This window comes from Carcharhinus amblyrhynchos, chromosome 5 (genome assembly GCF_965287045.1).
Source record: "Carcharhinus amblyrhynchos chromosome 5, sCarAmb.v2.hapA, whole genome shotgun sequence".
Taxonomy (NCBI): domain Eukaryota; kingdom Metazoa; phylum Chordata; class Chondrichthyes; order Carcharhiniformes; family Carcharhinidae; genus Carcharhinus; species Carcharhinus amblyrhynchos.
Genome location: NC_137328.1, coordinates 82,258,622 through 82,282,657, shown reverse-complemented (window position 1 = coordinate 82,282,657; position 24,036 = coordinate 82,258,622). Strand labels below are relative to the sequence as shown.

General features: G+C 41.2%; 1 protein-coding gene across 1 annotated transcript in view; it reads left to right on the top strand.

Moving 5' to 3' along the window:
* Window positions 1-24,036, top strand: part of lnpep (leucyl/cystinyl aminopeptidase) — a 100,343-nt gene that overhangs the window by 19,068 nt on the left and 57,239 nt on the right. Inside the window, exons 2-3 of the mRNA XM_080189084.1 lie at window positions 10,795-11,641; window positions 13,898-14,036. Of these exons, the coding sequence (XP_080045210.1) occupies window positions 10,795-11,641; window positions 13,898-14,036 (986 nt within the window). The remainder of the gene's footprint in view (window positions 1-10,794; window positions 11,642-13,897; window positions 14,037-24,036) is intronic.

The following is a 24,036-nucleotide window of genomic DNA, read 5'->3' as shown; positions in this document are numbered from 1 at the left end:
GTTCCACTTTCCCGCCTTCTCCCCATAACCCTTAATCCCCTTGCCTATCAAAAACCTATCTACCTGTGAATTAAATATATTTAGCGAGGTAGCCTCCACCACTTCAACGGGCAGAGAATTCCAGAGATTCACCACCCTTTGAGTGAAGATGTTCCTCCTCAACTCCGTTCTAAACTGCCCCCCCCTTATCTTGAGGCTGTGTTCTCTAGCCCTACTGTCCTTTCTGAGCGGGAAGAGTCTCTCCATCTCTATCCTATCCATCCCATTCATCATCTTATACGTCTCAATGAGATCTCCCCTCATTCTTCTAAACTCTAACGAGTACAAGCCTAGTTTATTCAGCCTCTCCTCATAGCTCAACCCCCTCAACTCCGGTATCAGCCTAGTGAACCTCCTCTGCACTCCCTCCAAGGCCAAAATATCCTTGCGTAAATGCAGCGACCAAAACTGCACACAGTACTCCAGCTGCGGCCTCACCAATGCCCAATACAGTTGCAGCAAGACCTCCCTACTTTTATATTCAATCCCCCTCGCTATGAAGGCCAGCATCCCATTCGCCTTCCTGACCACATGCTGCACCTGCAGGCTGGGTTTTTGCGACTCATGCACAAGGACCCCGAGGTCCCTCTGCACTGTAGCATGCTGCAGTTTTTCGCCATGTAAATAGTAGTCCTTCCTACCATTATTCCTACCAAAGTGGACAACTTCACACTTGCCAACATTAAATTCTGTTTGCCATTTCCTGGCCCATTCGCCCAGCCTATCTAGATCCCTCTGCAGACTTTCCACACCCTCCGCGCAATTTGCCATTCCACCAATCTTTGTGTCATCAGCAAATTTCGACACCATACACTCGGTTCCCTCCTCCAGATCATCTATATAAATGGTAAATAGCTGAGGTCCCAGCACCGATCCCTGGGGCACTCCACTAGTCACCAACCGCTAATCCGAATAGCACCCATTGACCCCCACTCTCTGCCTCCTATTTGACAGCCAATCCCCTATCCACGCTAACACCCTACCCCCAACTCCATGCCCCCTAACCTTTTGTAACAACCTCTTGTGCGGCACCTTATCAAATGCCTTCTGAAAATCAAGAAAGACCACATCTACCGGTTCTCCTCTATCCACCGCACTAGACACATCCTCATAGAATTCCAATAAATTCGTCAGACACGACTTCCCCTTAACGAAACCATGCTGCGTCTGCTCTATCAAACAATTCTCCTCAAGATGCCTCGCTATTTTCTCCTTGATTACGGATTCGAGCATTTTACCTACAACAAACGTTAAACTAACCGGCCTATAATTCCCTGCCTTTTGCCTGCTACCCTTCTTAAACAACAGCGTAACATTAGCCGTTTTCCAATCTTCCGGCACTTCCCTGGAATCCAGCGAGGTTTAGAAAATAATCATCAAGGCATCCACTATTACCTCCGCCATCTCTTTCAGAACCCTCGGATGCATTCCATCCGGTCTTGGGGACTTGTCCACAATCAGTCCCTCCAGTCTGTTGAGCACTGCCTCTCTAGTAACAATAATGTCATTCAGGCCCTCCCTTCCTACCATCTTTCCATCGCTAACACCCGGCAAACTATTCACGTCCTCCTCTGTGAAGACCGAAACAAAAAAGGTATTCAAGGCCTCAGCCATTTCCCCATCCCCCACCACTAAGTCCCCCCTCTCATCGTCTAAGGGTCCAACGTTCACCCTAGCCAGCCTCTTCCTTTTTATATATTTATAAAAACTTTGTGGGCAAAGTTTTGGAAAGAATTATAAGAGAGAGGAATTATAATCATCTAGAAAGAAATAAATTGATTAGGGATAGTCAACACGGTTTTGTGAAGGGTAGGTCGTGCCTCACAAACCTTATCGAGTTTTTTGAGAAGGTGACCAAAGAGGTGGATAAGGGTAAAGCAGTTGACGTGGTGTATATGGATTTTAGTAAAGTGTTTGATAAGGTTCCCCATGGTAGGCTACTGCAGAAAATGCAAATGCATGGGATTGAGGGTGATTTAGCAGTTTGGATCAGGAATTGTCTAGCTGATAGAAGACAGAGGGCGGTGGTTGATGGGAAATACTCAACCTGGAGTTCAGTTACAAGTGGTGTACTGCAGGGATCTGTTTTGGGGCCACTGCTGTTTGTCATTTTTATAAATGACCTAGATGAGGGCATAGAAGGATGGGTTAGTAAATTTGCTGATGACACCAAAGTCAGAGGAGTTGTAGACAGTGAGGATGGATGTTACCATTTGCAGATGGACATAGATAAGCTGCAGAGCTGGGCTGAGAGGTGACAAATGGAGTTTAATACGGAAAAGTGTGAGGTGGTTCACTTTGGAAAGAGTAACAGGAGTACAGAATATAGGGCTAATGGAAGGACTCTTGGTAGTGTCGACGAGCAGAGAGATCTCGGTGTACGTGTGCATAGACCCCTGAAAGTTGGCACCCAGGCTGATAAGGTTGTTAAGAAGGGGTACAGTGTGTTAGCTTTTATTGGTAGAGGGATTGAATTTCGGAGCCGTGAGATCATGTTGCAACTATACAAAACTCTGATGTGGCTGTGCTTGGAGTATGGCGTACAGTTCTGGTCGCTGTATTATAAGAAAGATGTGGAGGCATTGGAAAGGGTGCAGAGGAGGTTTACCAGGATGTTGCTTGGTATGGTGGGAAGGTTTTATGAGGAAAGGCTGAAGGACTTGAGTTTATTTTCATTAGAGAGAAGAAGGTTAAGGGGTGACCTAATTGAGGCATACAGGATGATCAGAGGGTTAGACAGGGTGGACAGTGAGAGCCTTTTTCCTCGAATGGTGACGGCTAACACGAGGGGACATAGCTTTAAATTAAGGGGTGGTAATTATAGGACGGATGTCAGAGGTAGGTTCTTTACTCAGAGGGTAGTAAGGTTGTGGAATGCCCTGCCTGCAGCAGTTGTGGACTCGCCAACTTTAAGGGTGTTCAGATGGTCAGTGGATAGGCATATGGATAACATTGGAATAGTTTAGGTTAGAGGGCCATTAGATTTGTTCCACTGGTTGGCGCAACATCGGGGGCCGAAGGGCCTGTACTGCACTGTAATGTTCTAAAAAAAAGTCATGTTGCAGCTTTATAGAACCTTAGTCAGGCCACACTTGGAATATAGTGTTCAATCCTGATCACCACAGTACCAGAAAAAACGTGGAGGCTTTGGAGAGGGTACAGAAAAGATTTACCAAGATGTTGCCTAGTATGGAGGGCATTAGCTATGAGGAGAGGTTGGAGAAACTTGGTTTGTTCTCACTGGAATATGAAGGTTGAGAGGTGACCTGATAGAAGTCTACAAGATGATGAGAGGCATGGACAGAGTGGATAGTCAGAAGCTTTTTCCCAGGGTGGAAGAGACAATTACTAGGGGGCACAGGTTTAAGATGCAAAGTGTAAGGTTTAAAGGAGATGTATGAGGCAAATCCTTTACACAGATGGTGGGTGCCTGGAAATTGCTGTTGGGGGAGGTAGTGGGAGCGGATACAGTAGCTTTTAAGGGGCGTCTTGACAAATACTTGAATAGGATGGGAATAGAGGGATATATGCTTGGAAGGGTAGGGGGTTTTAGTTCAGTTGGGCAGCATGGTCGGTGCAAGCTTGGAGGGCAATTTTTCTTTGGTATGGGGGAAAGGCGGGATCAGGATATTGAATTTGATCAGCCAAAATCAAAACGAATGGTGGAACAGGTTCGAAGGACTGAATGGCGTACTTCTGCTTCTAATTTCTATGTTTCAATCAAGTCACTTTTTACTTTTCTAAACTCCAGCGGATACAAGCCTAGCCTGTCTAACCTTTCCTCATAAGACAACACACCCAATTCCAGCTATTTCTTCTCTGAACTGTTCCAACCGAGTTACATCCTTCCTTAAATAAGGTGATCAGTACTGTACACAGTACCCTGACACTGCAGTCTGTCACATTTAAATAATATGTTTCTCTTACTTTTTCCTGCCAAAATGGACAGTTTCACATTTTTCCACACTATACTCCATTTGCCAGTTCTTTGGCAACACACTCAACCTATCAATTATCTTCCTATAGCCTCATTGTATTCTCTTCACAACTTACCTTTCTACCTATCATTGTGTCATTTCCAAATTTGCAACCATCCCATCCATCCCTTCATTCAAGTCATTTATGTAAATTGATAAATTAATCCCAGCATTGATTCTGTGATACTAGCAGGCTGGATGGATCAGCTGCCTTTTCCTGGCAGTCAAATTTATATGTTCATAAAACCTGCTTCTTTGATTTTACAGTTGAGCTAATTGCTGTTACTGTGCCTCAAAGCTCCTCCAGTGGAAAATTGCTGCATCCTTCTCTGAAAACTCATTATAGAATCCCTATAGTACAGAAGGAGGCCATTCGGCCCATCGAGTCTGCACCGACAACAATCCCACCCAAGCCCTATGCTTGTAACTCCACAAATTTACCTGTTACTCCCTCTAACCTATGCATCTCGGGACATAAGGGACAACTTGGCCAACCTAACCTGCATACCTTTGGACTGTGGGAGGACACTGAAGAAAACCTACGTGGACACAGGGAGAATGTGCAGACTCCACACAGACAGTGACCCAAGCTGGGAATCGAACCCTGGTCCCTGGAGCTATGAGGCAGCATTGCTTGCTACTGTGCCACCCATGCTCATTAAGTGTGTGTGTTTGTGTTAAGTGGTGTTGGAAATGTTTTCAGGACTGTTGCCTGTTTGCTAGTAGTTGAATCTGGCTGACCTATTGCACTCAGCAAACAAACCCTATCAAATAGTTTTATTTTTAGGAAGGTGATAGAGAGGAAGCGCTATGTGGCCATTTTGGATAAATTTAGCTGCTGTCATGCAGTTTGCTGTTGCACTGTTCTGCTTTTTAAAAAGGTTTTTCCGATTTCTCTTTAAAAAAGCCAATAGGGTAGTCCCGTTCAGGCATCCTTAGTGCAGCATGTACATTAGTCACAGCAGTAAAGTTTTAATATATGAAATTGTTGATGTAAAGCCTTAATGGAATTTGCTTCTCATAATTATTTGAACATGATTCTTTTTGAGCATGTGACTTTCCTAATATATTTTAAATTATAACTTTTAAGCTTCCAAAAAAGTGCATAGGATGGTTTAATTGTTTCCAGCTATCTTGGATTGGAGAAAACCATTTTAAAAAAGGAGCCTATTTGCAAATACAGCATAGTGTACTCCACACAAGAATAAAAAAAATTTTCGACATGTATGTAGGGTAGAAATTCCTCAGAAATCACCCACTTTGCTTACAGTCTCAAGCTGGCGGTTTTGTATTTTGAGCTGTGTGGTTCACCTATTGGCTAGAATTGCAAGTAACTTTATGTTGGCTCTTGGCCCTTTTAGGCTGTCTGTCTCAGTTGAACCGAAAATAGGACTAGAAGTTGTTGAATTGCTATTTTGAGGTACTGGGAAGATTTTACAATTTTATATAGGAAGAAGGCAATCTAACCAATAGCTAATAATAGTTTCAGCTGAGAAATATTTGGCTAAGTATCAGAAATAAAATCATTCGCCCTTTTCTGTTGTTAAACTGTGGGAAGTGGCATTTAAGTAATGTAGACAGCACAAACCCACGTTTGATGTTTTATTGAAACAGTTTAGTTTACTTGAAAAATTTCTGGGTCAAATAAAGGAAATGCTCACAGTGTGGTTTTTAAATGAGTTCCTAAATAATTTCTAACGAAATTCACATGTTTCTGAACTTAGATGGTGTGTTGATAACTACAAGCTTAATAATGGTCTTCGACAACAAAATAGTGTGCGAGTGTGGTGCTGTACAACGATGATTTTTTCAAAACAAAAGAGACATGTCGCTGTTATATTGCACCATCTGCAGTTGGGGTTTTGATGCTGATTCTGACTATACCAATTTCTGGTCAGTGTTTTGTTTTGCTTCATTTTGTAAGCAAGCATTTAAAAGAAAGAAAGGCCTGTGTCCAACATGACCTTAATAATGTGACACTTTTTACAACTGATCAAGTATTTTTGATCCAGTAACACAATACTGGAAAGACTTGGCAGGTCTGGCAGCATCTGTGGGGAGAGAAAACATGTATAAGATATGAAAAAGGACGTTAAGGTGGATGAGAAACATTACAGGACTCAGCTTTGAATGGGAAACCTCAGTTAAGGAATAAGGCAGACAAGCCAGAATCTCCATTTCAACGGTATTATCATCAGAACAGATGAGCTTTTTGTATTTTTGGTCATTGTAGGAAATCAGGCAACCAAATGGCATGCAGCAAGCTCTTCCAAACAGTAGCTCTCATGATCAGATAACCTGTGTTTTATTTTAGTGATGTAGATTGCGAGATAAGACCAGGAAACCAGAGGTACATCTTGCTTCTTTTCAATTTAATGGCAGCTCTGACCATGCAAAAGTACCTTTGTTACTGTGTTGGACTGTCAGTGTAGATTTTTGTGCTGGAGTGAATGAACCCACAGTTTTCTGACATGGGTGAAAGTACTCTCAACTGAACAATAGCTACATAGTGTTAGTGATTCCGTATTTACTTTATACGGACATGGATGCAATGGTTAAATGACCTTTATTGACTCAAGAATGTTCAAATGATATCGACTCTATAATCATTTTATTTTTACGTTTGATATTTAACATTCTTGTGTTACTTTTTTGTTATATTTTCAAATTATGCACAACCTGATTTCAATTAAACATTTTTTCCCATCTGCTTCAACTGGTAAAGATGATTAAATTGAGGGCAACTAGGCTTGTACTCTAGTGAGAATAAAAAAACTGAGGTGATCAAATTTATGTGTTTAAGGTGCTTTTAGCATGCAACGGAGGAAATAAATAAACTGATTCTTCTGATGGGGCAGTCTAACATAAGGTTAAAAGATCATAAGAAGTAGGAGCAGGAGTAACCCCCGAGCCTGATTCACACCATTCAATAAGGTCATGGCCAACCTAATTATGGCTTTAACTTTCCTTTCCCGATGGCCTACCACAATGAGTGACTCCTTTTATAGAACACAAATCTATTTAATTCAGCCTTGAATGTATTCACTGCTTTATTCCAAACACTAACAACCCGCTATGAGAAGAAATTCCTCGAAGATCCCTTACTTTTAAAATGTGCCTCCCAGTTTTAGGTTCCCACACAAAGGGAAACATTTCTCTCATCTTTTACCCTGCCAAGGCTCCTTGGAATGTTTAATGTTTCAGTAAAATCACCTCTCATTCTTTTAAATCTCAATGAGTTTAACCATAACCTGCTCAATATTTCCTATCCTTCATTCCAGGAATCAGCCTATTGAACCTCCTCTGAACTGTTTCCAATGTAAGTGTGCCACTCCAGAAGCAAGGAGAGCTAAACATCCACTGTACTCTGAGTGGTGTCACCTATGCCCTGTACTACTGAAGCAATTTTCCCTTGACTGCCTCAGTTGAATCTGTCTCCATCACACTCTCAGGAAGCGCGTTCCAGATTCAAACCAGCCACCGTGTGAAACAAGCTTTCCTCACATCGCCATAGCTTCTTGTGTCAAAGACCTTAAATCTTTGCCACCTTCTTCACCTACCACCGACAGGAACAGTTTCTCCCTATCTATCCTTTTTAGAACGCTCATGATTCTGAATACTTCTATCAAATCTCCCAACTTTCTGAAATGCCTTTTCCTTCAAGGGTAATCTGAGGTAGACTGGTCACTTTTGAGAACTAAAAGTGATGATTTTGGGTGATATGCAATTCTATATGACCTGATCAGGGTCAAGCTGCCTGGTTTAAGTTTCATGGCACAAACCATCGCTTTACAAGATGAAAGGCTGTCTCAGAGTAAATTGTTACTGAGCACACACTGCATTTGATTTGTATCATGCTGAAGCTGCATTATTGTTTGTAGATGGTTGCTTCAGTGACAAGAATTTTTTGTGTCTGTTGTTGCAAGTAGCCCTGGACGTTGGATATTCAACATGTCTTAGTTACTTCACAATAGAAACTCTCACGTTTGTGGTATGTTTTTATTTTTGTGATATCAACCTAGTAAAGTTCTTCAGGGGAGTAACAAGCATTCCATGTCAGATTTAACCATTTTAATTAGCTCAGTGCAGTTTTCAACACACTTTTTTTTCCTCACTGTTGACATTCTTGACTTTGGAATATGATGGAAAGCTCAGTGCGGGCCTGTATGAGTCCAACTGTTGACGTCACCCAGGACAAAGTAGTGTGCTTGATTGAGCTCCGCCACCATCAACACTATGTATTATTACCTAGGTGTGCTGCAGCAGCTCACGAGGTTACTTGGCATCTATCTGTCCTGCAATCTCTTGCTTGGTACCTTAGACAAGGGGCACCAGTATTTGAGAATAGAGTTAAGTGTCAGGAGAGTAATGTTATTGGCTCATTTGAGATTATTGAACTGTACCAATGGCTGGTAGTTTAAACACTGAAGTCAGATGATGGATTCTAGGTAGACGGAGAATAGGTAGATCTATTTTTGACCATTTTACAAACTTTTAGAAATTGTGCTCCATCTTTTGAAACAGTCCTGCCTCCCCTTTAACTTTAATCTATCCACTGATGCTAGCATATTGATTTGTTAGTTTTTATTATAATTGCAGGTATCTGAATTTGTGTAGACTTGTCTAGAAGATTTTTCACTTGTTGACATTTTGGAACATGGGCTTGTACTGTATCTGCTGCAATTGGACTTTTGCTAGGAAAATGCATATCAGTGCATTAAGATCATCGAATCTCTATAGTGCAGAACGGGTCAATTTAGTATGGCCAATCTAACATGCGCATCTTTGGACTGTGGAAGGAAACTAGACCATCTGGTAGAAACCCACACAGACATGGGGAGAATGTGTAAACTCCACACAGGCAGCGACCCAAGGCCAAAATTGAACCCGGACCCCTGGTGCTTTGAGGCAACATTGCTAACCATTGTGCCACCATGCTGCAAGATACCAGTACTATTACTTAAATTGATACATTTGTATTCTTGTCTCTGGTGAAACTTGTGGAGCATGCCTTTTGCTGTCTTGGTGATTTTTTTTTAAATTTATATTCCAATTCAATCAAATCAAGTTGAGACATTCCTGATCCAAGCTGACAAGACAGGGCTCTCACCTCTTGGGCTCGATCTACACGATCCCAGCTGATTGGAGTAGGCATAGCTCCTCTTCCAAGGCTCTCATTTGCATCTTAACCAAAAGGTCGAGATGCCACTTTTAAAAATTGCTTCAAATGAAGCGAAAATGTAATCTAATGACTTCAACCAAGTACAGCATGTCGATATTACACTTGATCTTAGCCAATAGGGCAGTTAGTTTTGTGCATTGTTTTCATATTTGTGTATCAGCATACTTACAATGTTAAAGATACCTTGGGTTATAACTTTGACACTAGGTACCATGATATTATGCCATTGTTTCACAGCATGATCCAGGTTTTATCCTCAAGTTCGTATTGACAGGCGTTACATTGGAATTAGGAGCAGGAGTCGGCAATTCAGCCCTTTGAACCCGCTCTCCATTCAATCGGGTCATGGCTGATCTCATCCTGGCCTCAAATCCACCTCCCTACCTGTTCCCCAAATCCCTTTTAACCTATATTTTTTAAAACCATTTAATGATTCAGGCTGCATCGTGCCAAGGGGTAGTGAGTTCCACAAATTCACCAAGTGGTAGTTCTCATTTTCAGTTTTAAACCTACCGTCTCTCTAGATTAGTCCTAGAGCCTTCCTAGCTTCAGCAGAGAGGCCACTACGGTCTTCAGGTAAGAAGGCAAGGGATGAACCAATCACTTTGCTCTGATCACCATCCAGTAACACTTATTTCATTAATCACGTTTTTAGCTATCAACATGTTATGTTAGGAGCTAACTGTGAACAATAACTACAGGACTTGCTGTTGCTGCTTGATTCCATTCTACATTTCAGCCATTCTGGCACTTGAGCCCTAGAATTTCACTAGCTGCATGTCATCCAAATTCCGTAATAATTTTCAACTCTGTCAAATATTCTAGTTTTGGACGGCATGGTAGCACAGTGGTTAGCACTGCTGCTTCACAGCTCCAGGGACCTGGGTTCAATTCCTGGCTTGGGCCACTGTCTGTGTGGAGTTTGCACATTCTCCTTGTGTCTGCGTGGGTTCCGGTTTCCTCCCACAGTCCAAAGATGTGCGGGTTAGGTTGATTGGCCATGTTAAAAATTGTCCCTTAGTGTCCTGAGATGTGTAGGTTAGAGGGATTAGCAGGTAAATGTGTAGGGATATGAGGGTAGGGCCTGGTTGGGATTGTGGTTGGTGCAGACTCGATGGGCCAAAGGGTCTCTTTCTGCACTGTAGGGTTCTATGATTCTATGGACATTGGAAATTATATTACTTCAATTTTGTTTTTCTCTGAAATAGTATGACTGCCATATTACTTTTTGTACTGGCTACAATGAATCTCCTATTCCTTACCCAATTTATTGTCTCCTTCCCAGAACACTTGACTCCTGCTGCTTGGGATACAACCCAACCTGCACCCCCATTCCACAACCCCCTGCCCTGCCCCAACTTATCCCCATATAATGTCAATTTAATATAATGGATAATTGTTGTAAAGGATTGACCTATAATCTTTAGAGTATTTGTTGCATGATGTATAGAATACAATATTCCTTTTGTGGTTTGTTGGAAACAAAGTTGACTTTCACCAGTGCATCATTTGGCCTTGAACCTGCTGGTGCTAATTAGTGTCATATTAGTGTATGTAAAACACGGTGAATATATTTGAAACCGTTTTGTCTTTCAGAGCGGGCCCAGTTGCCCAGAAACATGATTGAAAATAGCATGTTTGAAGAGGAGCCAGATGTAGTTGACTTGGCCAAGGAACCACGCCTTCATCCTTTGGAACCTGATGAAGTTGAATATGAGCCACGTAGTTCACGGTTGTTGGTACGTGGCTTGGGAGAGCATGACTTGGAGGATGATGAAGAAGACTATGAATCATCTGCAAGGTTGTTAGGCATGTCATTCATGAACAGGAGTTCCAGTCACCGCAACAACATGGCAGGGGTTTATAATCAGGAACCATCAGGGGGATTTTGCTCACTGTCTTCTGCTCGGACTGTACTTGTTGGAGCATTTGTTGTGGTGATTATACTTTCAATAGCGATGGTAGTCTACTTTCTGCCAAAGTGTACCTTCACCAAAGAAGGCTGCCATAAAAAGAACACAACTTTAACACTCGTATATCCATTGGCTACCAATGGCCAGGTATTTCCCTGGCCAAAAGTAAGATTGCCTACTGCTGTTGTACCAGTGCATTATGATCTTACTTTGCATCCCAATCTCACCACCATGAGTTTCACAGGCATTGTGAAAATTAGTCTTCTAGTCAAAGAGGATACCAACAACATCACCCTGCACAGTTTTGATCTCAAAATCACCAAAGCAACCATTACTTCTTCAAAAGGATCCAGTCAACAAAAGGATGTCCAGATTTTGGAGTATCGACCACATCATCAAATTGCCATTAAACTTGACTCAATGCTGTTGAATGGAGAAACACACATACTGAATCTGGAATATTCAGCAAATCTGTCAGATGGTTTTTCTGGATTTTACAAAAGCAGTTATCAAGATAAAAACAAAACAAGGTAAACTATCTGCTGTCAGTGTACTTCTCTAAATGTAATTACTATTTCCTGACAGGTTCCTTTGTGTATTGTTGTTAGAAGGCACTTGGAAAGAAATAAACCTTTTTCACTTGTCTTTGATTTAATCTATTCTGCACCATTGTTTTACAGCACGTGTTGATACATGTCTTGCTTTTCTCAAAGTACGCCATTCAATATTAGTAATGTGTCTTGGGTAGTGACAAAAGCAGTTTGATGTGAATTCAATAAATCTGTTCATTTGTGGGTTAATGTTCAAAACCTGGCCACACAAGTTGCCAAATTGGCATTTAAAAACACTAGTGCTTCATTCATGAAACAAAACCTAACATTTCAAATCAGTCTATCCCTGACATGATTTGAGTGCACATTACATATTTGATTCTTAGTGCCTTCTGAAGTGTCTGAGAGATGGGCAATAAGTATAACTCTGTCAGCATTTTCCAACAGATTTTTTTCTTAGAAGAAAGGTGAAAATAGGACCACCACCTTCTATATCCACTTACCATTCAGCCCATTGAATCTGTATCAATTCTTCGAAAGAGCATCTTACCCATATTTCTGGCATAGTGCTGACTGGATATTCTGATACTGATGGTGTGATTGTGGTGAGAATCGTACTCTTGGCAGCTAAACTATTTTTACGTCAGCTGATGGATGGTTAATATTTGGTGAGGAAAAAGAAATCCACCCATTGGCTTAATAATCTAGAAGGGGTTTTAACTTTCCCCTGCCTTGTACTTACTGAACATGGAAGAGGAACAGTGTGAGATTGGTTCCGTCCTCCTTCCCTGCTTTGTCTCCATTTGTCAGATGAGAATTTAAGCTTTACATTTGCCCCTTCAGGCAGATATAAAATATCAACATAATGTTTTGAACAACAACAGTGGAATTATTCCAGCTATCAATATTTATCTCTCCTTAAAGTCACTGAAAAAAACACTCTGTCTGGCTATTATCACAATGGTGTTTGTGACAGCTGTCAAAGCGTAATTTGCTGCGTTTACTATGTTATATCCATGACTACAATTCAAAAGTACATTGTTAGCTGCAAAGCAGTGTGGGACAGCCCAATGTCATGAAAAGGGCTATATAAATGTGGGGTTCTTTTTATTTAAGGCATGAAGTGAATGTTATCCCTTTTAACATCTTTTTTGGTGGTGACAAGGTTTAGTGACATTTCAAAAGGATGTTGTTCTACTCACTACAGAGCCCCAGACTCATTTTTTGGTTGGCATGTTTTTTTATATCTACTTTGTCTTTTATAAAATGGTTCTTTATAACAGCCTTAAGTGACAGGGTCTGAGTGACTAAGGAAGACTTGGTCATTATGGAGATTTGTGGCAGCCTATGGGGTCCTTGCATGAAGAATCATTGTAGTCCTAAAATTGATCTAGTTGGTTATGATCCTATGGTGATCAATAATGCAAAAGAGCTGAATTCACCAAATGACCCCAATGAGACTATCAATGAACATTATTCTTATAACTTTAACAATCAAGCCAAAATCAACATAAATTGACTAGCAAATCATGGTCAATAAGTATTGAAAATTGTACATTAAATAACATATAACAAAGATAGATCTCTCGGATTTACTTTGCAGCCCACTCACCATATATGGCACCAATTTAAGACAGCAAGTTCTTCAAAGCTCTGAACTTGCTCAAGTAGAATTCTGGCTCCTTTTCTTCCAAGGATTTACCCAGTGATTCTCGTCTGACAGTAGCACCCAACTGACCCGAGTAATCTGGGAACAGTCTTCATTAAAATGGCACACCTCTCCAGAGCCACCTCAGCTCTGCACACAGTCTTAACTCCATCGATACTACATTTGCCTGAATCCCCAGTGATAACCCTGTGGCAGAGACTGAAGAATCAATTACTTGACGTAACAAAAATAACTGCAACAACCTTGTATTTACTCGTTGCCAGCTCCTGGATCCAGTCTTCAGTTTCTTCAGCCTGCCTACACTGTGGCACTGATTGACCTGAACTTGGCTCAGTGTCTTTTATCTGGTTTCAACCAGCTTCAGTTTCTCCAAAAACCTGAAGTTTCAGTTTTGGCTTTAGTTTTGATAGAGAAACGGAATCTTCATGTTTCTTTCAGCTAGGATCATTCAAGAGAAGAAAATACAAGCTTTGAAATCAGGAATTCAATCAAACTGCTAGATTTGTGCAAGCTGTAGAGTTTATTTTCAAAGAACCTATAGATCATCTTCTTCTTTCCTTTCACAGAATATTGGCAGCCACTCAGTTTGAGCCAACTTCAGCCCGAAATGCTTTCCCATGCTTTGATGAACCAGCATTTAAGGCCACGTTTAGCATCAAGATAATCAGGGAAGCTGATCACATCTCACTATCAAACACGCAGAAGGTACCTTTAAGGAAAAGCCTTTCTTAGTTATCATATCCCCCCCAAAAAAACATGTTCCAGTTTCTGTTAGAGTGAACCTCGCTAGTTAAACTTAAAACTGTAAATTTGTATTTTCAAAATTATCGTTCATAATGTTCTGGAAGTTTTAGCTGATAACTGCTCAACAGTAAAAATAGGGTATCTGGAACATAGGACAAAAAGTCTATCTCCTAGATCAATGAGATTAAGTTACTGGAAAATAGAGAGAAAACACTAAGGAAGTGAATTAGATTGGATAAATTCATTCAGGTTCAGAAAGGCAAATTGCAAAGGAAAGAAAGATTGCATTAGAGAGAGGAGAAAAAGAGACAAAGGGAAAATAACAGGAAGATTTTTTAAAAATTTCCCGATTTAGAGGCTGAAATGGCTTCATGCTTAACTTTTACTCTTTGGGCAAGAGGAGATTACTAACAATTATGAAGGTATTAAGAAGGTACTTGCACTGATAATTACTAAAATTAAATATATGTTATGAATTTAATAGTCAACTAATATGTAAATTTAATAACTCCATGAAAATTATAGGAAGGTTAAACACCAGATACAGTTTTCATGGTGCAAGCGAATGAAGATGTAGACAGGAGATAGAGGGAAATGGGGCTGGTGACAGAGGTGTTACAGAGGTGCAAGCATACAGTTTTTGTGATGAGACAATACAAGATTGGAAGCTTGGGATCTGATAGGATGCAAATAATCTAATTCAACTGCAGGTGGCTAGGTAGGATGGTGACATCAGTGGCACTATCACCCCTGCCCGTGATAGTGTTCACGGGCAGGGGCGAAGACCATGTTTAATTTGAGAGTTTCTGCTCAGTTAGGAAGGATATTGGAAAAGCTGTGGAAGGGTCCAGTGAGGTAGTGCTAACTGTTGATAAGCATGCTTGTGGAACCACATGCCTATCTTTGGATTATAAAGGCCAAGACAATAGATGGATCTTGTTTAACCAGAGATAATGGGGCAGGTTTGGAAAGAGAGACTGCTGGAAATGTTCTAGCTATAATTGCATAGGCAAGGATGGACAAGATGAGGGAAGTTTGGTTGAGTTAGAGAATAGCCAAGAGATATTGGAGGTGGATAACATAGTTGATTCTCAAAGGGTGCAAAAGAGGTTGAAGAGGGAGAGGAAGGATAGTGCACCACAGACACTGAGGATGTTATTTGTGTCTTTAGCTAGGATTGTAATAGTGATGTTGAAATTTAATTGATGTAATAGGCATATGGAGTCACTGGGAAGATAGACCTAGGTTTAGAAAGTGCTGTCATGTTCAAAGGCTTTAGAAAGGGAGATTATAGATAATAGTTACGTGCCAGCAAGTCACAGATTTGGACAATGCAGTTGGCCTCATTATTTCCCCACTTGACAAGGTTATAATGTCTAGATCTATATCTCAATATAATTGATGTAATAGGCATATGGAGTCACTGGGAAGATAGACCTAGGTTTAGAAAGTGCTGTCATGTTCAAAGGCTTTAGAAAGAGAGATTATAGATAATAGTTACATGCCAGCAAGTCACAGATTTGGACAATGCAGTTGGCCTCATTATTTCCCCACTTGACAAGGTTATAATGTCTGGATCTATATCTCAATATGGAGTTTTAGAGAAAGCAAAAAGAGGACAAAATCAGTGGAATAGGGAGAACCACTAAGGGAATTTCACTGTAACTTCATTGCGGTGTTAATTTAAGCCTTACATGTGACTAATAAATAAGCTTTACTTTACCTTGCCAACAGTGTTTGGAGTTATAATTAATGCTAGGATTCAAATGTTGTTATTGCTTGCATGTGTCAGGGCAGAACTATATCTGTGGTACTTTTTTTTTTAGAAATAAAAGTGCCTTCAGCCATTATCAATTGTAATCTAAATGTATTCTCTAGTATGGCACAATCAACAATAGACATGCAGTTCAAGCAGCCTACTTAGAATTCTTTGGCTCGGAAGAGGAAAGAGCATGAAGGTTTCTTAAAGAACATGTTTAAACGTCACGAGAGGCTGTGATGTTTGTTTCTTAAGTGATGTCAATTAATCTTTGTGTTCATTTGCACGAAAATTGGCAACTTGAGCAAGGTGTCTGAAGATTCTCAACACCAGACAACTGTTTCTTTTGTAACAACTGATATCTTTGGAATAAGAAGGGAAACTACATTTTAACCCCCCCAATTTTTATATCATTCATGCATGTCTACCAGTGAAGTTGATATTTATTCCTGTAATTCCTTTCTAAAAGCCGTTATATGTCCTCCTTGAAATAAGATGGTATATGATTGTTCTAGAACGTTTAATATCAGAGTCTAATAACAGCATTTCATGAGCAAATGGGCATCGGCAGATTAATGCATTCAGTAATAACAATGTGCAACAGTGTGGCATATTGACCTGCTGTTTCCAGCCTTTTCTGTTTTTCTTTTGGATTCCAGAACTTGCAATACTTTGCTTTTTATTAACTGTGTGACTGTATGTTCATTTAAAAATGAGAACTACCCTTCTTGCATGTGAATTATGGTGATCATTTTAATTGCTGCTGTTGTACATTTTACAGAATTGGCTTCTTTTGTTGTAATTAGAGGCAAATTGTGGCTTGTTAAAGAAATCCATCTAAATTAATCACGGTTCTGTAGTTAATGCATTCCCTAGAGCTTAAAACTGGGAATAACAAACGATTAGCACGGAACAAGAGACCAATATGGAGATCAGTAACAATGAGAGGCAGGGTGTGCTATCGACAAGCTGTTTGCCTTCTATCCAAGGTCCCTAGTACAATATTTGTGTGAGCATGGAAGAAACTGCCATTCCAGCAGGTTTTAAAATTCTTAAAATTCTCCCATCAAACATTTCCAATACCAAATTAGGTAACAAATTCTTGTTGACAAAAATCTTGTTATAAAGATTGCATTGAGACATGGAACATAGAACATTACAGCACAGTACAGGCCCTTTGGTTCTCAAAGTTATGCCCAATCCCAAGATCAAGCTATCCCCTCCCTATAATTCTGGAGTGCTCCATGTGCCTATCCAATAACCGCTTGAAAGTTCCTAAAACGTCCGACATTGGCAGAAAGTTAAAATTGGAATCACTATTACAAATGTTCACTAATTTTATGTGAAGAAGTGAAATATTATACCTGACAGCCTAATTGTGCAAAGACCAAAGCTGTCGTGGTTTCTGGTAATAACGATTAGACTGTTTTCAGCATTTAGCATCTGAAAGCCTTGTACATGTTGAAAAGTGTAAGGATGGTTTCTTTTCTTCTCCATGCTCAAAATAGTGCCTGCTATATAGTGTTTTACATGTCTCTTTTTCCCCATGAATTTCCTTTCCCCACACTTTCACTGTTTAAGACTTAAGAACATAAGAACATAAGAAATAGGAGCAGGAGTAGGCCAACTAGCCCTTCAAGCCTGCCCCGCCATTCAATAAGATCATAGCTGATCTGTCGTGGCTCAGTTCCACATTCCCGCCCTCTCCCCATAACCCTTAATCCCCTCTCTTATCAAAAACCCATCAACCCACGTCTTAAAAATATTTAGCGAGGTAGCCTCCACCACTTCAACGGGCAGAGAATTCCAGAGATTCACCACCCTTTGAGTGAAGAAGTTCCTCCTCAACTCTGTTCTAAACCGCCCCCCCTTTATCTTGAGGCTGTGCCCCCTAGTCCTGCTATCCTTTCTGAGCGGGAAGAGTCTCTCCACCTCTATCCTATCCATCCCATTCATCATCTTATACGTCTCAATGAGATCTCCCCTCATTCTTCTAAACTCTAACGAGTACAAGCCTAATTTATTCAGCCTCTCCTCATAGCTCAACCCCCTCAACTCCGGCATCAGCCTAGTAAACCTCCTGTGCACTCCCTCCAAGGCCAAAATATCCTTGCGTAAGTACGGCGCCCAAAACTGCACACAGTACTCCAGCTGCGGCCTCACCAATGCCCTATACAGCAGCAGCAAGACCTCCCTATTTTTATATTCAATCCCCCTCGCGATGAAGGCCAGCATCCCATTCGCCTTCCTGACCACCTGCTGCACCTGCAGGCTGGGTTTTTGCGACTCATGCACAAGGACCCCGAGTTCCCTCTGCACCGTCGCCTGCTGCAGTTTTTCTCCACGTAAGTAATAATCCTTCCTACCATTATTCCTACTAAAGTGGACCACCTCGCACTTGCCAACATTAAATTCCGTTTGCCATTTCCTGGCCCATTCGCCCAGCCTATCTAGATCCTTTTGCAGACTCTCCACACCCTCCGCACAATTTGCCGTTCCCCCAATCTTGGTGTCATCAGCAAATTTCGACACCCTACACTCGGTTCCCTCTTCCAGATCATCTATATAAATGGTAAATAGCTGAAGCCCCAGCACCGACCCCTGGGGCACTCCACTAGTCACCACCCGCCAATCCGAATAGCACCCGTTGACCCCCACTCTCTGCCTCCTATTTGACAACCAATCCTCTATCCACACTAACACCCGACCCCCAACTCCATGTCCCTCGACCTTCTGCAATAACCTCTTGTGAGGTACTTTGTCAAACGCCTTCTGAAAATCCAGAAAGACCACATCCACCGGCTCTCCTCTATCCACCGCTCTAGACACATCCTCATAGAACTCCAGTCAATTTGTCAGACACGACTTCCCTCTAATGAAACCGTGCTGCGTCTGTTCTATCAAGCAATTCCCTTCAAGATGCCTCGCAATTTCCTCCTTAATGATGGATTCTAACATTTTACCTAACACAGACATTAAACTAACCGGCCTATAATTCCCCGCCTTTTGCCTGGCACCCTTCTTAAACAACGGCGTAACATTAGCCGTTTTCCAATCCTCCGGCACTTCCCCGGAATCCAGCGACGTCTGGAAAATAACCACCAAGGCATCCACTATCACCTCAGCCATTTCTTTCAGAACCCTCGGATGCATTCCATCCGGTCCTGGGGACTTGTCCACAATCAGCCCCTCCAGTCTGTCGAGCACCGCCTCTCTAGTAACAGTAATGTCATTAAGACCCTCCAGTCCTACCACCTTTCCATCACTTAACACCCGGCAAATTATTCACGTCCTCCTCCGTGAAGACAGAAACAAAAAAGTTATTCAATACCTTAGCCATATCCCCATCCCCTACCACTAGGTCCCCTTTCTCATCCTCTAAAGGACCAACGTTCACCCAAGCCAGCCTCTTCCTTTTTATATATTTATAAAAACTCTTGCTATCCTTTTTTATATTAAGTGCTAGCCCAGCTTCATAGTTTCTCCTACTCTTCTTTATCAACCTTTGTTGACATTTAAACCTCTCCCAATCCTCTTCTCGCCCACTACTCTTAGCTACTCTAAATTCCTCCGCTTTTAATTTAACACTTTCCTTCACCTCCTTCGTTATCCACGGCTTATTACCTCACAAGTAAGGTCACAAGTAAATATCACAAGTAAGGCATACATTAACACTGCAATGAAGTTTCTGTGAAAATCCCCTAGTCGTCACACTCTGGTGTCTGTTCAGGACGCTGATGGAGAGTTTAGCATGGCCAGTGCACCTAACCAGCACGCCTGGGCCTCACGGCTGCAGGAACCTGGGTTTGATTCTCGGCTTGGGTCGCTGCCTGTGCGGAGTTTGCATGTTCTCCCTGTGTCTGCATGGGTTTCCTCCCACAGTCCAGAGATATGGAGGTTAGGTGTGTTTGCTGCGCTTAATGTGATTGGTGCAACTTGTGGGCCGAAGGGCCTGTTTTGTGCTGTAGTGTTCTATGTTCTAAATTGCCCCTTAGTAGGGATGCGTAGGTTAGAGGGATTAGTGGGGTAAATATGTGGGGGTTACTGGAAATAGGTCTGGATGGGATTGTGGTTGGTGCAGACTCGTTGAGCCTTATGGCTTCCTTCTGCACTGTAGGGTTTCTATGATCTTTCGGACAGTGAGGGGGAAACTGGAGCACCCAGAGGAAACCCACGCATACACTGGAAGGGTATGCAGACGCCACACAGACGGTGACTCAAACTGGGGATCAATCCGGGGTCCCTGGCACTGTGAGGCAGCAGTGCTAATCATCATGTTGGGAAGTGCATCCTGTACATGCTTTAGAGAATATCTGTAAAGACAATTTGGTGTCAGTCCCCCTCATCACTACTCCTCTTATAACAGAGCCAACCCATAAACCAGGAACAAAAATTGGAAATGGCAATACTCAGCATTTGTAAAAAGAAAAAAAATCCAAAGCATTAACTTGTCTCTTCTATTTATGAGCATTATATCTCCAGCATTTTCTTTTTTTTAATATAAGTAACCAGCAGAGATTTTTAAAGCATTTTATTGTGGCAGTTCAGAGAGAATGGGTGCAGGAAGTATAAGTTCTGTACTGAAGTATCTTTTGAACAGCATATGTTTTTGCAATTGTTGAAGCGGAATTGGTAGGGGTCCAGGACTACATTGCCTTTGTGCCATTTTCCCTAAGTGCAGATGTTTAGCATGGCAGGGGAAAGGAGGAGTGGACTGGAAGAACAGAATCGTCTAAGTATTTACATATTTTGGAGTGGGAGGGTGTAGGATCCATTCATTCCTCCAAATAGAGCGTGGGCACTTGGTACGATTTTAAAGAAATGATTTATTGAATATAATTTGAAAATAACACAACAGAATATAAAGAGGATTACTTGAAAGAAAAAGAGAGGCAGATTTGGGGGCTGACTTTGCAGCCAGACCCAAAAATCTTGCAGCATTTGACTGAATAACAACTGCAAAAACCAGACAGTTGCTACTAACAATATAAGAGTTTTATTATCTTTTGTTATTAAAATACTAAGTACAAGCAGTCTCCAGCTTTCAAAACCAAACCGTGAAAGCTTCCGTTTATGCAAAATTTTGCTTGCGTTGTACTTTCAATTATAGTTAATTTCTAAGCCCAAAACCCAAAATTCCAAGGTCAGTTTTAAAATGTGGCCAAGCTAGCTTAGGTTAACTTTAAAGCTTAGCACAATTAGTCACATTAGGCAGAAATACTCAAAATGAAGCCTTTCAATTAATCCAAACAATATAGAGAATCCCACAGAGGGCAAGAAGAGGCCATGAACCACTATGGTTTTTACTACTTAGTTTGGAATTCTAATGAATCTTGATCAGACTTGGTAGGTTCTAGTGCAGGTTTTGTCCAGTTGTGAGTGCTATTTTAACTTCAGCAGTGATTGCTGACTCATGCAGTGAGATGAACCAGAACTACCCTTGCTCTAAATGTAGGTCACAGCAAGATGCTGCTATCCATTTACCATGACCTACTCTGCTAGATCAGTTCATTAGTAATTAGTTTGCTTTTTTACCCCCACTATCCTGGAGCAGTGATTCTGAGTGGTCAAGCTGACAGTCCTTTTCTCTATAATGCTGTTGCAGGTTTTTCCATGGTGCTCACGTATGGAGATTTCAATCTGTTGCACACATCTCTGCTTTCCATGCTATTTCTCCTGCAAATGCACCAGAAGTTGAGGAATGCCATGCATACATGAATTCCGAGATCGTATTAATTTTTATTTAGCAATAAATAGATACCGAACATTCCTTTCCCTTAGCTTACCTTGGATGGATTGCACGATTTTTTTTTGTTTATCTCACCTCTGTGCCTCACATTAGAATGTAGAGGAAGAAATTGTGTTATGCAATCTATAACTTGCATTTCTGCTTGAAACATATCTCTTCTCGATCTTTTCTATGTTTGGACTGGGCTAAAGACGTGTATCCTTTTCCCTAGATATCAAATCATGTAACTGTCTGAAACTGTTCTTTACTGAGTGTCCATAAGCATGGTGTCTGCTATATTGACAAACCAATATTTGGCATTGTGTGTGCCCATATACATTTATTTGAAAAGTGAATGCATCCAAGGTACTCTCTCTAAATGAAAGCCTATTAAAACGTGAACTTCAAAACACTAGGCTGATACTGGAGATGAGGGGATTGGACTATGAAGAGAGGCTGAATAGACTGTGTCTGTACTCGTTGGAGTTTAGAAGGATGAGGGGGGAACTTATAGAGACGTATAAGATAATGAAAGGGATGGATAGCGTAGAGGTAGAGAGATTCTTCCCGCTCAGCAAGGACAGTAGGACTAGGGGGCACAGCCTCAAGATAAGGGGGGTGCAGTTTAGAACGGAGTTGAGGAGGAACTTCTTCACTCAAAGGGTGGTGAATCTCTGGAATTCTCTGCCCGTTGAAGAGGTGAAGGCTACCTCGCTAAATATATTTAAGACATGGGTAGATAGGTTTTTGGTAGGCAAGGGGATTAAGGGTTATGGGGAGAAAGCGGGAAAGTGGAACTGAGCCACTTTAGATCAGCCATGATCTTATTGAATGGCGGGGCAGGCTCGAAGGGCTAGATGGCCTACTCCTGCTCCTATTTCTTATGTTCTTAAGAATTTGTGCATTCAACTTATTCAAACTTTTCTGTGGTGTCACATGGTACATTTCCTTTCTTCTAGCTCCCCTGTTGGCCTGAGATGTGTTTCCCTGCTGAAAATGCGAATGCTGAGGAAGACTTATTTTTAGCCATTGAACTAGGCTGGAGACTTAGAAATAGGAGGATCCAAAATAGAAGGCTTTGAAGTGGTCAGAATAGAATGGGAAAGAATTCTGTTGGAGTTCCCATTTACTCCTTTCTTTTTAAAGGTCATACACTATAATGAAAAAAAATTGTTTCCTGCTGTTTGTTTTGGCATGTGGAATAGATTGAAGACTTTTGTTGGAATTCACTGCTTGTCTTCACTAATGTGTAACTAACTGTTCAATTCTGCAGTCATAGCAGAGGTGACTCCATCTCAGTATATTAGCTGTGTCTGGCATCAGATGAGTGATTAAATGGTAATAAAAGAAGTGCCTCCACTTCTGCATGAATCCCTTATCAATTCCCCTGTGTGATCAGTGACCACCTGTTTGCTGCTCATGTACAGAAATTGGCTGAGTGCTTCTTCAACTGATTGCCAAGCTCTGAATTTATTTCGATTCTGGTAAACATCAAATACTAATTGTGACAGTGTAAGCACTGGACTCTCTTCAGTACTCCTGTAATAAACAGCCTCATTCTCCTCTTGGTAATTTTAACGATTTTTGCCCTGCATTTAGGTTGACCCCTTTTATACATGTTAACTATACCTATGCGCAGTGTGTTCATTAATATGCATTAAAATTCTTGATGCTTACTCCAAAAACTCCCATCGTGTGTTCAAACACGTAGCTCAGCAATCAAATCACCAGACAGTGATTGATTCCAGGATGATACTTTGTGATGAGATTTAGGAACTGGCTCTATACTCAGTTACAGACTCTAATCTGATATCTGAGAAAAGTTGGTTTGTACTACTCCAGGGTGTACCAATGGGATTTTGTGGGGTTGATTTATCACTGGAGGCTACGGGTTCTTTCCACTTTGCTCCAGGTTACAGTAATCTATCAGTGTTTCTGACTTGACCAGTTATAATGTTTACCCACTGGTAGCTTGTGCAGTTTTAATTGGTTAATCTCCTCTGACTAGCTATTGTCTTTTTAAAACCTGATTTTAGTTGAGCTGTAATGCAGTCTCTGAGTTTGGCTATGTTTGTCTGTGTTTCTTTGTAGTGAGTGCTAGGTTTATATGTGGCAGGCACTAGGTTCAGCAAAAGAATCTAAAGCTGATGCACCCAGGTGAAGAATTGTTGCTGTTTGTAACATTGAGCAGAACTCAACTATAATGTGATGAGAGTTCATAAAAAAGCCAATTGAATTCCCAAGGTATTATTTGAAAAACAGCTTTTCAGCAGTAAAAAATCTCTCTGATTTTCTTTGTAACTTTCCCCTCAAAAAGTGACAGTGTGGAGGAGTAAATTGAGCTGCGTCATGTTTCTGCAGGCAGTTGTGAAAAAATGCTGCATCTCCTCTGCACAGCTTCAGTGTAGATTTCAACTTGCTTCTCCAACTGACTGGTAATTTAGGTACAGGCTAGATAATTGCATTTACCTTGT